Source organism: Mangifera indica, chromosome 8 (genome assembly GCF_011075055.1).
Source record: "Mangifera indica cultivar Alphonso chromosome 8, CATAS_Mindica_2.1, whole genome shotgun sequence".
Classification (NCBI taxonomy): Eukaryota; Viridiplantae; Streptophyta; class Magnoliopsida; order Sapindales; family Anacardiaceae; genus Mangifera; species Mangifera indica.
Window position 1 is genome coordinate 7,097,404 of NC_058144.1, and position 15,345 is coordinate 7,112,748.

General features: G+C 35.2%; 1 protein-coding gene across 1 annotated transcript; it reads right to left on the reverse strand.

Annotated features, from left to right (window-relative positions):
• Positions 1–4,910: 4,910 nt before the first annotated feature.
• LOC123223472 lies at positions 4,911–8,916 on the reverse strand. The gene is made up of 6 exons (XM_044646636.1): positions 8,163–8,916; positions 6,741–7,090; positions 6,366–6,541; positions 5,730–6,227; positions 5,418–5,562; positions 4,911–5,219 (listed from the first exon to the last, which is right to left on the reverse strand). Exons 1-6 carry the CDS (start codon positions 8,914–8,916, stop codon positions 4,911–4,913), a joined length of 2,232 nt encoding a protein of 743 aa, XP_044502571.1.
• Between the last annotated feature and the right edge of the window lie 6,429 nt (positions 8,917–15,345).

The window sequence follows — 15,345 nt, forward strand, 5'->3', positions numbered from 1 at the left end:
CACCTATGGAATAGGTGTTCTTCTTACTGAAATGATCGTTTTATCTTTCTTTCAATACAAACACCTTTCTACTTATCCTAACTCCAATCACTATAAACTTAAAATGATCAATTTGACCTCATGATATACTTATGGGTATTACAGAAGGGAAGTTGAACTTATTTTAATTGAGATTTTTTCTTGAGTGCTTTTATATGTCTATTAATTGTATCAAAATTATATGAATTTAGGATTAGTAGAAAAAATATTAAAAATCATGGAATAAAGGTTGTCCAGTGAAGGATCTACACATGCATATATAGTAGGCTTTAATTTAATTTCCTATGTTTTAGCCATAGAATTATGAATTAAAGTTTGGATGGATTGTTGGAGGGTGTGACTAAGATTAATATTTGATATTTTAAGTTTAGTTTATAGTTGTTATGGCATCGTGAAAATAATTGTCTCCTTTGACGTTTAAAAGTGTGGTCTGGACTTTGTCTATTTTGAGGTAAGAACAGACTTACATAAATGTGTATGAATTTTTTTTAATTACTAACCATTATTATATCTTAAGAATATTTAATATTTTAAAGTTTTCTTCTATTTTCGAAATAGCTATGAAATAGATTTTTTTTTTTTTTATAAAACTGATTTTGTTCAGGAACTCCAATTGTTAAAATAAACTGTTTTATCAGTAAGGTTCAGATAAGAGTTACTGTTTTTATTATTTAAAATAAGACAACAAGTTTTAATTAAAATTTTTTTGAAAAGTAGATTTTTAAATATGCTCAATGACAAAATATTTATACAATTTTACAAGGTGTTCAAGACACAATTGATCAAAGTACTTCTTTTATTATAATAATAATTTAAAAAAATTTGTTGAAAAATTCTTTAATATTTTTTTTGCTAAGACAAATATTTCCAAATAATAAGTCTTGTAAGGTAGTTTTCATCAAATGTCCCAATAAAGATAAGAAATTGACAGATTTAGGATTTACGAATGATGAACGATGAATGATGGAAAGTCCATGGATATTGTTATGGGTATGACCAGATCATCAGAGATATATAGGTGGTAGAACTGTATTATATGCATATATTTTTCAATATACAATTAAGTATACAAATATTGTATTATTATGTTATTGAGTATTATTTTATTTTTAATTCAAATTATTCAATCATATAATAAAGTATCATTTATATAAATATTTATACAGTTTTATTAATAGTTGGTAATATGAATATGAATTGGATCAAATCACCAAGGATATATGTTATAATATGAATATGAATAAAAAGATATCAAAACCAGAAGAAAAGTCAGAATCAAGTTGTCAAAGTTGGCATGTAATAATCTATGCCCGTTTGCAATTAATTTTAAGGCCAAAGGACTATTTCCTACCCAAATTTTAATGCAAATACAAATACATATTCGTGGGGTTTAAAAAAACTTAAACACCCATTTATGAGTCAATTTTCGTTAAAATTTTTTGTTATGGTTAAGGATAAAATCGTTATTTTAACAATAATATGAAAAAATATATGATTTTATCTTATTTTTCCTCCAAGATTTTAAAAACTAACAACTTCACATTTGCCTAAATATTTTTAGTTTTGAAAAGTGCTTATTTCCCCCAACCCCTAGTTTTTTTTTATCCTTTCTCCAACCACCATTTGTCTTCGGTGACTCCTCCTTTTTTCTCCATTCAATCGATCATCTCTTACCATCGAAATGGTTGGCTAGCACATGGGGTGTGAAAAAGACACACCCCAAAGATCTCTTCATCTGATAAAGAGATCTCCTAAAGATTTGGAGAGAAGCATTGCATCATTACTAAAAGGTAGCTCGAGCATCAAAGAGAAGCAAAGGTTCACGTTGGTTCAGTTGGCGGAGGGAGAGGATGTTGGAGTAATTTAAAGTTGAAGAGGGGGGTTAAATTATAGTTTTTAAAAGTTTGGAAGGTAGCTAAAATAGGAAAAAGATAAAAACCCTAGGTTTGGGAGAAAAATATGACTTTTTAAAGTTAAAAAACTTTAGACATAAATAAAGTTATTAGTTTTTAAAACCTAGAGAAAAAAATATAATGAATTATATATATTTTTAATATTATTGTTAAAATAGCAATTTTACCTTTCATCCTAAATAAAAATTTTAACAGAAATTAGTTTATGAGTGGGTGTTTAAGTTTTTGAAACCCTACAGGTATGCATGTCTTTGCATTAAAACTTGGGTGGGAAATAGTCATTTGGCCCTTTTTTAAAGATAACTTCCCAACCTTAACTTTAATCATATAAATCCATACCAAACATCTGTTAATGTTAGCTCACGTTAACAATGTGTGCAGCTGAAAACAAATCCTAATTTAGTTTCTTTTTGAGCGAAGAAGATACATATCCGGACACTTCATACTTAAAGTGTAACATCCCATTCCGAAAATAAACCCCTTAGCGGTAATTAATTTGATTTAATTTATTTATTTTTAAATAATGATAACCATCATAAAATTTGATGTTTATGAGAAATCATCACATAATACTTATTGAAATACAAAAAGAAATTGTGTCAAAATGTTTCAAAATAAAATTCAGTAAATATAAATAAATTGATAGTTCCAGAATGTATGGATTCTATAAATTAAATTATTGTGAAAATGATCGGAATAGAATTAAAATAATTATAGCCAAAACGCAGTTTAACGTGCTTCCTCCCTGCAACAACCCAAAACAAATATGTAAATTGTAAAACTTAGTAGACCTTTTTAATGAATTCATTATTTCTTATCGATATTCTCGACGGAGTCTCACCGTCACATACGTCTATAACGCACTCCACTGGACACCCGTCCCAGGTGCTCTTTTTATGTCATCGTTTTAGAGGGAAATCTATCTCGGATGCATTGTATGTCGATTTTCATAAAATTCGAACACCTGTCTCAGGTGTCACTCTCATTATCATTATATATAAAATTAATTTCTATATTCAGAATCAAGATATCTTATCAATCGATTCGATTATATATAAACCAAGATATCACATCAACCGGCTCATAATAAAATAAAATGTATAACTATACCAGATTTTAATTCATTAAGGAGACGTAACTAATATATATATATATATATAGCTGCCAATTTGCTCATTAAAAAAATGTCTTGCCTTTCTAGAATAAATATACCAGGATGTATGTGAGCTAATTAAATAATGAAAGAAATTAAATAGCCTGCAGCCTACTTTTAAGAAACCAGTGCCTTGAATCCGTCCACGTTAATCCGACAAATCACAGCTATAAACAGTAACTATGCCTAGCGTTCTTTTAATAATATTTTTTTTTCTTTCTTCTGTAATATAAACTTGGAAGGAAAACTGGGATTTAGGCTTTTAGAGAGGAGAAAGAAAGCTAAATATTGACGCATGGGTTTGAATTTGGAGGAAGCCGTGTGCGTTATACGGCTGGAAGTGCAGTGCAACATGGCAGACCTAACACCACTGCCGACGGTAACCAAGTCACCAATTTGCTCATTAAAAAAATGTCTTGCCTTTCTAGAATAAATATATCAGGATGTATGTGAGCTAATTAAATAATGAAAGAAATTAAATAGCCTGCAGCCTCACTTTTAAGAAACCAGTGCCTTGAATCCGTCCATGTTAATCTGACAAATCACAGCTATAAACAGTAACTATGCCTAGCATTCTTTTAATAATATTTTTTTTTCTTTCTTCTGTAATATAAACTTGGAAGGAAAACTGGGATTTAGGCTTTTAGAGAGGATAAAGAAAGCTAAATATTGACGCATGGGTTTGAATTTGGAGGAAGCCGTGTGCGTTATACGGCTGGAAGTGCAGTGCAACATGGCAGACCTAACACCACTGCCGACGGTAACCAAGTCAAGGCACTGCCAAGCATATCCCGACTCTCAGATAACAAGTATCACAAATCATTTCCAACACAACATGTATCACCATCATTTATATTGATCACCCAGCGTAGGTAAAATATACAGACACAATAGGTGAGATATTTTAATTAAAAATCTAAGAGCAGAAAATGGCAGAAGGTGGCCAACATTTTCTTCTTTCTGGAAACCTCTCATATTCTCTTTCGTTGCATGTTTAAGCACTGTTCGCACATCCTCACCATTTAACCAACTTCAACTTACATTTGTAATCATGTTTCTAATCTTATATATATATATATATATACACACACATACACGCACCTCATGCATATACAATTACTGTAACTGAACCCCTGAAAATATTCATAAACATATGCAGCAAACACAAACCAGATTTACAGTTACTGATGCAAAAGGGAAAAAATGGAATCTAAAGCCTACCTCTCCTCCGGCGATCACGTCCGTCTTTACGTGGCAACAGCCTCCTCGGTGATTTCCTTCCCCAATCGGCGAACAGAAGATTCTTCTCTCTCTTTTGTTGCGCAAGAATAGATGTTGGCAATATGACAAATTCTGTAGTGGAGAAAAGAAAATCCCTTTTTTTTTCTTTGTGTAGAGAAAACCCACGAAAAAAAAAGGGTCCAGTAATAAGGCTTCAGAAACTGCTTCCTTTCTTTATGCCATTTCCCCTCCAAACGCCTTTCAGAAGAATCATGCTCAGCAAGCGTTACTCATCCAAACATAAATTGAATTGAAGAAAGATGCGTTACACCACGCTTGGAGGAAACGCTTGCATAATTAGTGGAAATAGAATCTACGTTTCCCATATAAAATCACTTTACTTAAACAAGAAACATATATATATATATATATATATATATATATATATATATATATATATATATATATATATATATATATTTATTTATTTATTGAAATAATTAATGAAATGACCAAATTGCCCCTTTATTAATTTAAGGGTATTACATTTCTCCCCTCCTTAAAAAGAATTTCGGCCTCAAAATTCACTCAAATAATTGAGGAAATCTTTGCCTCATATCCTCTTCTATCTCCCGAATAGCCTCTTCTACCTGGTGATTTTGCCATTGAACCTTGAGCAAAGGAATTTTTCGGTGTCTAAGTATCTTAATTTGTCGATCCACTATCCGTGCAGGGCGTTCCTCATATACCAAATTGTCTTTCAGCTTAACATCTTCGATTTTAACCACTTGGGATGGGTCCCCTAGACATTTACGCAACAATGATATATGAAACGCGTTATGAATACGTCTTATGTTTGTTGGCAATGCAAGCTTATATGCCACTTTACCAATCTTCTTAATGATTTCATACGGTCCAATATATCACGGTGCTAACTTCCCTTTCTTGTCGAATCTCATGACATGTCGATAAGGAGCAACCTTAACAAACACATACTCACCGACCTCAAACTCCAAATTATGTCTTCTCTGGTCAGCATAACTCTTTTGTCTATCTTGGGCCTATTTCATCTTTTCTCGAATCAACCTCACCTGATCAATCATTTGTTGGGTCATCTCACGCCCTAAAACGCTGGTTAATTCATTTCTCTCTCCAATCTCATCCCAATGCAATGGTGATCGATATTTTCTCCCATAAAGGGTTTCGTATGGGGTCATCTGAATAGTTGTCTGATAGCTATTGTTGTAAGCAAACTCTATCAAGGGCAAAATATCAATCCAACTCGTCCCATGATCTAGACAACATGCCCTTAACATATCCTCAATCATTTGATTGACCCTCTCCGTTTGACCATCTGATTAGGGGTGATATGCTGTACTGAAAGATAGTCGGGTACCTAATACCTTTTGTAGACTCTTCCAGAAAGCTGAAACGATCGTGTCTCCCTGTCTGATACGATCCTCTTCGGCACTCCATGAAGTTTGACTATCTCTCTTATGTAGATTTGTCCCAATTGGTCTGTGCCCATATTATCTCTAACCGGAATGAAGTGGGTTAACTTGGTCAATCGATCCACAATAACCCATAAGGCATTGAATCCACCTCTGACCTTTGGTAATCTTACCATAAAGTCCATTGAGACCTCTTCCCATTTCCACTCGGGTATGGACAAAGGTTGCAATAATCTGGAGGGTCGTTGATGTTCCGCTTTAACTTGTTGACAAACCATACACTTTGACACAAAATCAACCACAACCTTTTTCATACCAGACCACCAGTCAATTCTTCTCAAATCTTGATACATTTTCATACTCTTGGGGTGGGCAGTGTAAAGTGTACTATGCACTTCCATCAAAATTCGAGTTCTCAAGTCATCATCCTGAGGGACGCATACACGATCTCTAAATTTCAAAACCCCATTAACCACTCAAAAGTCTGATTCAAGTCCTTCAGTAATCCTCTATATCATCTGTGCACACCATTCATTGAAAGTCTGCCTGACTCTAATTTCATCTAATAGAGTCGATTTGATCTCTAACCTAGCTAATAACCCTGTGACCATCTCAATCTGCTCACGAAAGACATCTCGTTGCAACTCGAGGGATGTTGCCACATGAGACAACATTACCTTCATACTCAAAGCATCAACTACTACATTAGCCTTACCCGAATGGTATCTAATGTCCATGTCGTAATCCTTAACTAACTCTAACCACTGACGTTGTCACATATTTAACTCTCTCTGAGTGAAGAAATATTTCAAGCTTTTGTAATCAGTGTATACATTCGTCTTTACCCCATACAAATAATGGTGCTAAATCTTCAAGGCAAATACCACTGTAGCTAACTCTAAATCATGAGTCAGATACCTTTTTTTCGTAATCTTTCAACTGGCGGGAGGCATATGTAATTACCTTACCCCTTTGTATCAAGACAGCTCCAAATCCTTGATGAGATGCATCTATATACAAGTCATATCCTTCATCATCAATTGATAGAGTTAAGACTGAAACTGTAGTCAGTCTTTGTTTCAAGGCTTGGAAACTATCCTCACAATTTGAAAACCAATGAAAGGGAACATCTTTACAAGTCAATTCCGTCAATGGTCGAGCTAATTTGGAAAATCCCTCAATGAAACATCGGTAATAACCAACTAACCCCAAAAAACTCATAACCTCCTTAGCTGATCTCAATCTCTGCCATTTCATCACAACCTTTACTATACTCGGATTTACGAAAATACCATCAGTTGAGACCACATGTCCTAGAAAAATCACACGATCCAACCAAAATTCACATTTAGAAAATTAGGCATATAATTGATGATCCCTTAGTCTTTGTAACACCAATTTCAGATGTTGCTCATGATCCTCTCGAGTCTTGGAATATACCAAAATGTCATCGATAAAGACTACGATGAAACTATCTAACCAATCTTTAAACACTTTGTTCATAAGATCCATAAAAAATTGTTGGAGCATTAGTCAACCCGAAAGGCATCACAACGAATTCATAATGTCCATATCTAGTTCTAAATGCAATTTTTGGGATATCCTTTTCTACAACTCGAACCTGATGATATCCAGACCTCAAGTCGATCTTTGAAAATATTGTAGCTCCTTTTAACTGGTCGAACAAGTCATCGATTCTTGGTAATGGGTATTTATTTTTAACGATCACTCGGTTGAGCTCTTTATAGTCGATACACATACGCATTGATCCATCCTTCTTTTTTATAAAAAAGATTGGTGCACCCCATAGCGAATGACTTGGTCGAATAAACCCATTATCAAGTAATTCCTGCAGTTGCTTATTTAATTCTTGAAGTTCTACTGGGGCCATACGATAAGGTGCCTTCGATATTGGTGCGGTTCCTGGGGCTAGGGGTGTTCAAAACCGGTTAACCGAACTGCTTTGCCAATATTTTGAACCGAACCGAATTTTTGGTTTGAAAAAATCATGAACCGAAACCGAATCGATTTAAAGATTAACCGATTTTAAACCGAACCGAAAATATCAATTAACCGAACCGAAATTTTGGTTAACCGATTTTTTAACCGAATTTCAAAAAATTATCATATTTTATTATTTTTTTCTAATTTTTTGAAAATATATTAAATATTTTATTAATATTTTATTCAATTTTTTAAAAACCAGTTCGGTCCGATTAACCGGTTTTCAAAATTAGGCAAACCAGTAACCGAACTGAAAATTCGGTTTATATATATTTTTGAACCGGTATCCGAATCGATATTTCAAATAACCTATTTTTTGGTTCGATTTTTGGTTTAAAAATCGATTCGATTCGGTTATCGGATAATTTTGAACACCCCTACCTGGGGCCAACTCAACACTGAACTCTACCTCTCTTTCAGGTGCTAGTCCTGACAAGTTATCAGGAAACACATCTAAAAACTCATAGACCACTAGAGTGTTTTTCACATTTAGAGTTGACTCAGAATTAGATTTATTCACCACATGAGCTAGATATCCAATACATCCCTTACTCAACATTTTTCGAGCTCTGACACTGCTAATCATCATGCTAAGTAGTCGACCCTCACTAAACGAGAACTCGTCACCATTATCCAAATTGAACTTAACCTTCTTCTTCCTACAATCGATCTCAGCGCCATACTTGCTAAGAAAATCCATTCCCAATATTATATCAAAATCAAGCATATCAAACATGATCAGATCTACTATTAGTTCTCGACCCTTTAATTCCACTGTTTGATGCAACAACATACTATCACTCAGTATATTGTCACCATCTAACATTTCGGTATTGATGTGATTCACTACTGTAGGCTTTAGTCTCAATCTCTCAACTAATCCCTGAGCTATAAAACTATGTGTGGCACCTGAATCAATTAAAGCATACAAAGGAATGGTATAGAAAAGTAACTGACCTGTCACAACTGATGGATAGGTCTCAGCTTGTGCCTGTGTGATGGTGTATACCCTAGCTTGTCCTCCACCTACAGGTTGCTTTGGTCTTGCTAGAGTCACACCAGCTCTAATAGGGCACTCTCTGGCAAAATGCCTTAGTTGCCACACCTGTAACAGATTCTTTGACCAGTACTGCATTCACCCGGGTGCTTACGACCACATCTTTAACATGCAAGAGATTCCTCTTGACGGGGCCTTTTGTCTCTGTCGCTTCTTCTTGGGCCTCTTGACTCAAAAATTCTTTTTCCTCTTCGATCTCTATTTCTACTGATTCCCCGATTGGTCACCTCTCTTGGAACTGCTCCATGACTAATCCCCCTGTCTATTATCTGTGAGTCCTTTTCTTGATCTATACATTCCAACATAATCTCTGCCTGTATGGCCCTATTTAGAGCCTCATAATAGGTAGTGGGGGCATGCTCCCCTACCATCACCCCCTTAGCAATGCTAGCTCGGAGTCCTTGAACAAACATCTTCATCATACCTTGAACCGTACCAATTACTCCTAGAGCATACACAACAAGAGTATTGAATTGAACAGAATATTCTCGAACTGTCATGTTACCTTGTCTTAAACTAAAGAACTCTTAGGTCTGAGATCTTATAGAATCTGTTGATCTATACTCTTCATCAAATATCTGTCTGAAATCGACCCATGACATACCCTCTACAGTCTTAGTGGTACACATGAGTCTCCACCAAGCTTTGGCATCCCCCTTGAGTAAATACGTAACATACCTCACTTTTTCCTGATCGATCATAGTAAACATGGTCATGGCCCCCTCCACAGCCTCTATCCACTCGAGGGCCACAATTGGATCCGTGGTACCCCTGAATTCTGACGGCTAATATCTACCTGCTAATCCATAAATCGGGTGTGTTTGTCCCCTCATGTCAACCATCTGTTGGGTTGGAGGCTAAATCGGTTGCTGAACGGGTGGTTGTTGAACTGTAGCCATGGGTGCCTCAACTGAATGCCCAACACAGCAGACAACTCTCGCTGCTCTCTCATCACCTCTTGAACAATATTTCTGATCTCGGATACCTCAACCATCCTTGGTGCTAGGTTCAGGGCCGGTGTTGGTACCAGTGCCTCTGAATGGCTTTCCTCTGGGATGGGAGTATTCAATTTGCTAGACCTTCTCATATTCTTTCTCTTTCTGCAAAACCACATAGTACTCTGAATAAGGTATATTAATAGCTACAACAGGTATTTACTTACAGAGGTAAGGGCGCGAGAGTGATCAACACTACTTTAGCTACTAATTTATGAACATGTTATGAAGGAAATCATTTTCAAAAGTTTTTTTTTTTTTGGTCCCAAAACCATGCTTTGATACCAAAAATGTAACATCTCATTCTGAAAACAAACCCCTTAGCAGTAATTAATTTATTTATTTTTAAATAATGATAACCATCAAATACAATTTGATGTTTATGAGAAATCATCACATAATACTTATTGAAATACAAAAAGAAATTGTGTCAAAATGTTTCAAAATAAAATTCAGTGAATATAAATAAATTGATAGTTCCAAAATGCATGGATTCCATAAAGTAAATTATTGTGAAAATGATCAGAATAGAATTAAAATAATTATAGCCAAAGCGCAGTTCAACGTGCTGATCCACTCGCCTCCCCGTCTGCCCCATTGTTTTTCCTACCTGCAACACCCCAAAACAAATATATAAATTGTAAAACTCAGTTGATCTTTTTAATGAATTTATTATTTCTTATCGATATTCTTGACGGAGTCTCACCGTCACATGCGTCTATAACACACTCCATTGGACACCCGTCCCAAGTGCCCTTTTTATGTCATCGTTTTGGAGGGAAATCCATCTCGGATGCATTGTATGTTGATTTTCATAAAATTCGAACACCTATCTCAGGTGTCGCTCTTATTATCATTACATATCAAATTAATTTCTATATTCAAAATCGAGATATCTCATCAATCGTTTCGATTATATATAAACCAGGATATCACATCAATCGGCTCATAATAAAATGTATAACTATACAAGATTTTAATTCATTAAGGAGACGTAACTAATATATATATATATATATAGCTGCCAATTTGTTCAATAAAAAAATGTCTTGCCTTTCTGGAATAAATATACTAGGATGTATGTGAGCTAATTAAATAATAAAAGAAATTAAATAGCCTGCAACCTCACTTTTAAGAAACTAGTGCATTGAATCCGTCCATGTTAATCTGACAAATTACAGCTATAAACAGTAACTATGCCTAGCATTCTTTTAATAATTTTTTTTTTCTTTCTTCTGTAATATAAACTTGGAAGGAAAACTGGGATTTAGGCTTTCAAAAAGGAGAAAGAAAGCTAAATATTGACGCATGGGTTTGTATTTGGAGGAAGTCGTGTGCGTTATACGGTTGGAAGTACAGTGCAACATGGCAGACCTAACACCACTGCCGAGGTAACCAAGTCAAGGCACTGCCAAGCATATCCCGACTCTCAGATGACAAGTATCACAAATCATTTCCAACACAACATGTATCACCATCATTTATATTGATCACCCAGCGTAGGTAAAATATACAGACAGAACAGGTGAGATATTTTAATTAAAAATCTAAGGGCAGAAAATGGCAGAAGGTGGTCAACATTTTCTTCTTTCTGGAAACCTCTCATATTCTCTTTCGTTGCATGTTTAAGCACTGTTCGCATATCCTCACCATTTAACCAACTTCAACTTACATTTGTAATCATGTTTCTAATTTTTTTATATATATATATATATATATATATATATATATATATATACACATACACGCACCTCATGCATATACAATTACTGTAACTGAACTCCTGAAAATATTCATAAACATATGCAGCAAACACAAACCAGATTTACAGATACTGATGCAAAAGGGAAATAATGAAATCTAAAGCCTACCTCTCCTCCGGTGATCACGTCCGTCTTTATGTGGCAACAGCCTCTTCGGCGATTTCCTTCCCCAATCGGCGAACAGAAGATTCTTCTTTCTCTCTTGCTGCGCAAGAATAGATGTTGGCAATATGACAAATTCTGTAGTGGAGAAAAAAAATCCTTTTTTTTTTTCTTTGTGTAGAGAAAACCCACGAAAAAAAAAACAGTCCAGTAATAAGGCTTCAGAAACTGCTTCCTTTCTTTATGCCATTTCCCCTCCAAACGCCTTCCAGAAGAATCATGCTCAGCAAGCGTTACTCATCCAAACATAAATTGAATTGAAGAAGGATGCGTTACACCACGCTTGGAGGAAATGCTTGCATAATTAGTGGAAACAGAATCTACGTTTCCCATCTAAAATCACTTTACTTAAACAAGAAACATATATATATATATATATATACTTATTCAAATAATTAATGAAATAACCAAATTGCCCTTTTATTAATTTAAGGGTATTACATTTAAATGTAATACCCCTCATTTGGAGCATACCCTTGGTAGCAATCTATATTATTATTATTTAAAGAGAATAATATAATAGCCATAAAATTAGATATTCGTGAGAAACCATCATAATATTTATTAGAAATCAATGAGTGTCTCAAAGTCTCCAAAAAAAAAATTCATAAATTATAAATGAGAACTTGTCACTATTATCAAAGTTGAACTTAACCTTCTTCTTCTTACAGTCGATCTCAACCCCATATTTGCTAAGAAAATCCATTCCCAAGATCATATCAAAATCAGGCATCTCGAACACGATCAAATTTACTATTAGTTCCCGACCTTTTAACACTACTGTTTGATGCAACAACATATTATCACTTAATATATTGTCACCATCTGGCATTTCGATACTGATATGATTCACTATTGTAGGCTTTAGTCCTAATCGCTCAACTAATCCTTGAGCTATAAAACTATGTGTGACACCCGAATCAATCAAAGCATACAAAGGAATAGTATAAAAAAATAACTGACCCATCACAGCTAATGGGTGGGCCTCAGCTTGTGTCTGTGCAATGGTGTATACCCTGGCTTGTCCTCCACCTGCAGGTTGCTCTGGTCTTGCTGGAGTCACACCAGCTCTGGTAGGGCACTCTTTAGCAAAATGCCCTAGTTGTCCACACGTATAACAGATCCTTTAACCAGTTCTGCATTCACCTGGGTGTCTGTGACCACACCTCTAACATGCAAGAGATTCTTCTTGATGGGGCATTTTGTCTCTATCACTTCTTCTTGGGCCTCTGGACTTAAAGATCTTTTTTCCTTTTTGGTGTCTGTTTCTACTGATTCCTCGATTGGTCACCTCTTTTGAAACTGTTCCATGACCAATCCCTCTATCTGTTATCTGTGAGTTTCTTTCTCAATCTATACGTTCCAACATAATCTCTGCCCGTATGGCCCTATTTAGAGCCTCAGAATAGGTAGTGGGGGCATGCTCCCCCACCATCACCTCTTTAGCAATGTTAGCTCGGAGTCCTTGAACAAACATCTTCATCCTACCTTGAACCGTACCAGTTACTCCTGGGGCATACACAGCAAGAACATTGAATCGAGCAGAATATTCTCGAACTGTCATGTTACCCTATCTTAAACTAAAGAGCTCCTGAGTCTAGGATCTCATAGAATCTGCTGACTTATACTCCTCATCAAACATCTGTCTGAAATTGACCCATGACATACCCTCTACAGTTCTAGTGGTACACATGAGTCTCCACCAAGCCTTGGTATCCCTCTTGAGTAAATAAGCAGCATACCTTACCTTTTCTTGATCGGTCATAGTAAACATGGCCATGGCCTCCTCTATAGCCTCTACCCACTCGAGGGCTACAATTGGACCTGTGGTACCCCTGAATTCTAGTGGCTGATATCTACCTGCTAATCCATAAATCGGGTGTGTTTGTCCCCTCATATCAACCATCCATTAGGTTGGGGGCTGAATAGGCTGTTGAACGGGTACTAAAGCCACAGGTGCCTCAACTGAATGCCCAACACTAGCAGACAACTCTCGATGCTCTCTCAACACCTCCTGAACAATATTTCTGATCTCTGATACCTCTACCATCCTTGGTGCTGGGTTCGAGGCCGGTATTGGTATCGATGCCTCTGAATGGCTTTCCTCTGGGATAGAAGTATTCAATCTGCTAGACCTCCTCATATTCTTTGTCCTCTGCAAAACCACATAGTACTTTGAATAAAATATACCCATAGCTACAACAGGTATTTACTTACAGAGGTCAGGGCGCGGGAGTGATCAACACTGTTTTTAACTATTAATTCATGAACATGTTATAAAGAAAATCATTTAAAAAATTTTTTTTTGGGTCCCAAAACCGTGCTATAAACCAAAAATGTAATACCCCTCATTTGGAACATACCCTTGGCAGCAATCTTTATTATTATTATTTAAAGAGAATAATATAATAGCCATAAAATTCGATACTTGTGAGAAACCATCATAATATTTATTAGAAATCAATGAGTGTCTCAAAGTCTCCCCAAAGAAATTCATAAATTATAAATAAGCTAATGAATTTTCGAATGGGTAGATTTTATAAAATATAATATAATAATAATAAACAAAATAGCAGTAAAAATAAGTATAGCTAAAAGCGTAATTCAATGTGTTGATCTGCTCGCCTCCCCGCCTACCCCGTTGTTTTTCCTACCTACAACACCCCAAAATAAATATATATGAACTATAAAACTCAGTAGGCCTTTAGAATAAATTTGATATCCCTTATGGTTATTCTCGACGGAACTTTACCATCACTTGCGTCATTGACGCACTCGGCTAGACGCTCGTCTCAGGTGTCTCTTATGCCAACGTATTAGGGCATCCATCTCAGATTCCTCTTACTTCATACTCCTCAATTTCGAACATCTATCACAGATGTTGTTTACATCATTATCACAAAACTAGTTAATAATAATTTTTCTTTTTTTATTAACTGAAACTGTGACGTCTCATCAAACGATTCAAACATTCACAAGATCAGGACGTTTCATCCACTGATCTCTAATTACGAGTGATACTATTGATTCAATTAGTATGATTATATTATTCTATGAAAATATATATATATATATATATATATATATATATATATATATATATATATACACATAAAATTAATCTGGAAGAACAGTCTACAAAATTAATATTCAAGACCATAAATCAATCACTCTACATCATATAAAATTTATTCTATCTATCTAAAAAAAAACTAATTAATATACTTTTTGTGACTTAATTAAATGGTGCTGGTGTATTGTAGTAAGTGTGGATGCATGCACAATATCCTATCTACCAAAAAAATAACTTAACACATGCTTAATTCCTTCTTCCTTTTCTTTATTTCTTCTTCATTTCTACAGACTACGTAATTTAAGCTGGCTTCCTGGAAAGAAGATGACGGTAACTTTGCATGTACTTTCAGACCTCGCTTCCTAACAGTTTCAAGCAGTGACCCAGTCACAACACCACTACATCGGTTTTGTGCAAGTGTGCCTAGTGTCTACTGCCACACATATAATAGTCGATCTCCGTTTATTCATCAGAGATCCATGATCACTCTCACTCTAACTCTCAATCATCAAAA

What these genes read in the sequence shown, in the direction of transcription:
- LOC123223472 (XM_044646636.1), bottom strand. Translation starts at nt 8,916, where the DNA reads ATGCAGTACTGGTCAAAGAATCTGTTACAGGTGTGGCAACTAAGGCAT. An exon ending in TCTTGATACAAAGGGGTAAG is followed by an intron (nt 6,542 to 6,740) that starts GTAATTACATAT and finishes TGACAACGTCAG; the next exon opens with TGGTTAGAGTTAGTTAAGGA. An exon ending in GTCACAGGGTTATTAGCTAG is followed by an intron (nt 6,228 to 6,365) that starts GTTAGAGATCAA and finishes TTTGAAATTTAG; the next exon opens with AGATCGTGTATGCGTCCCTC.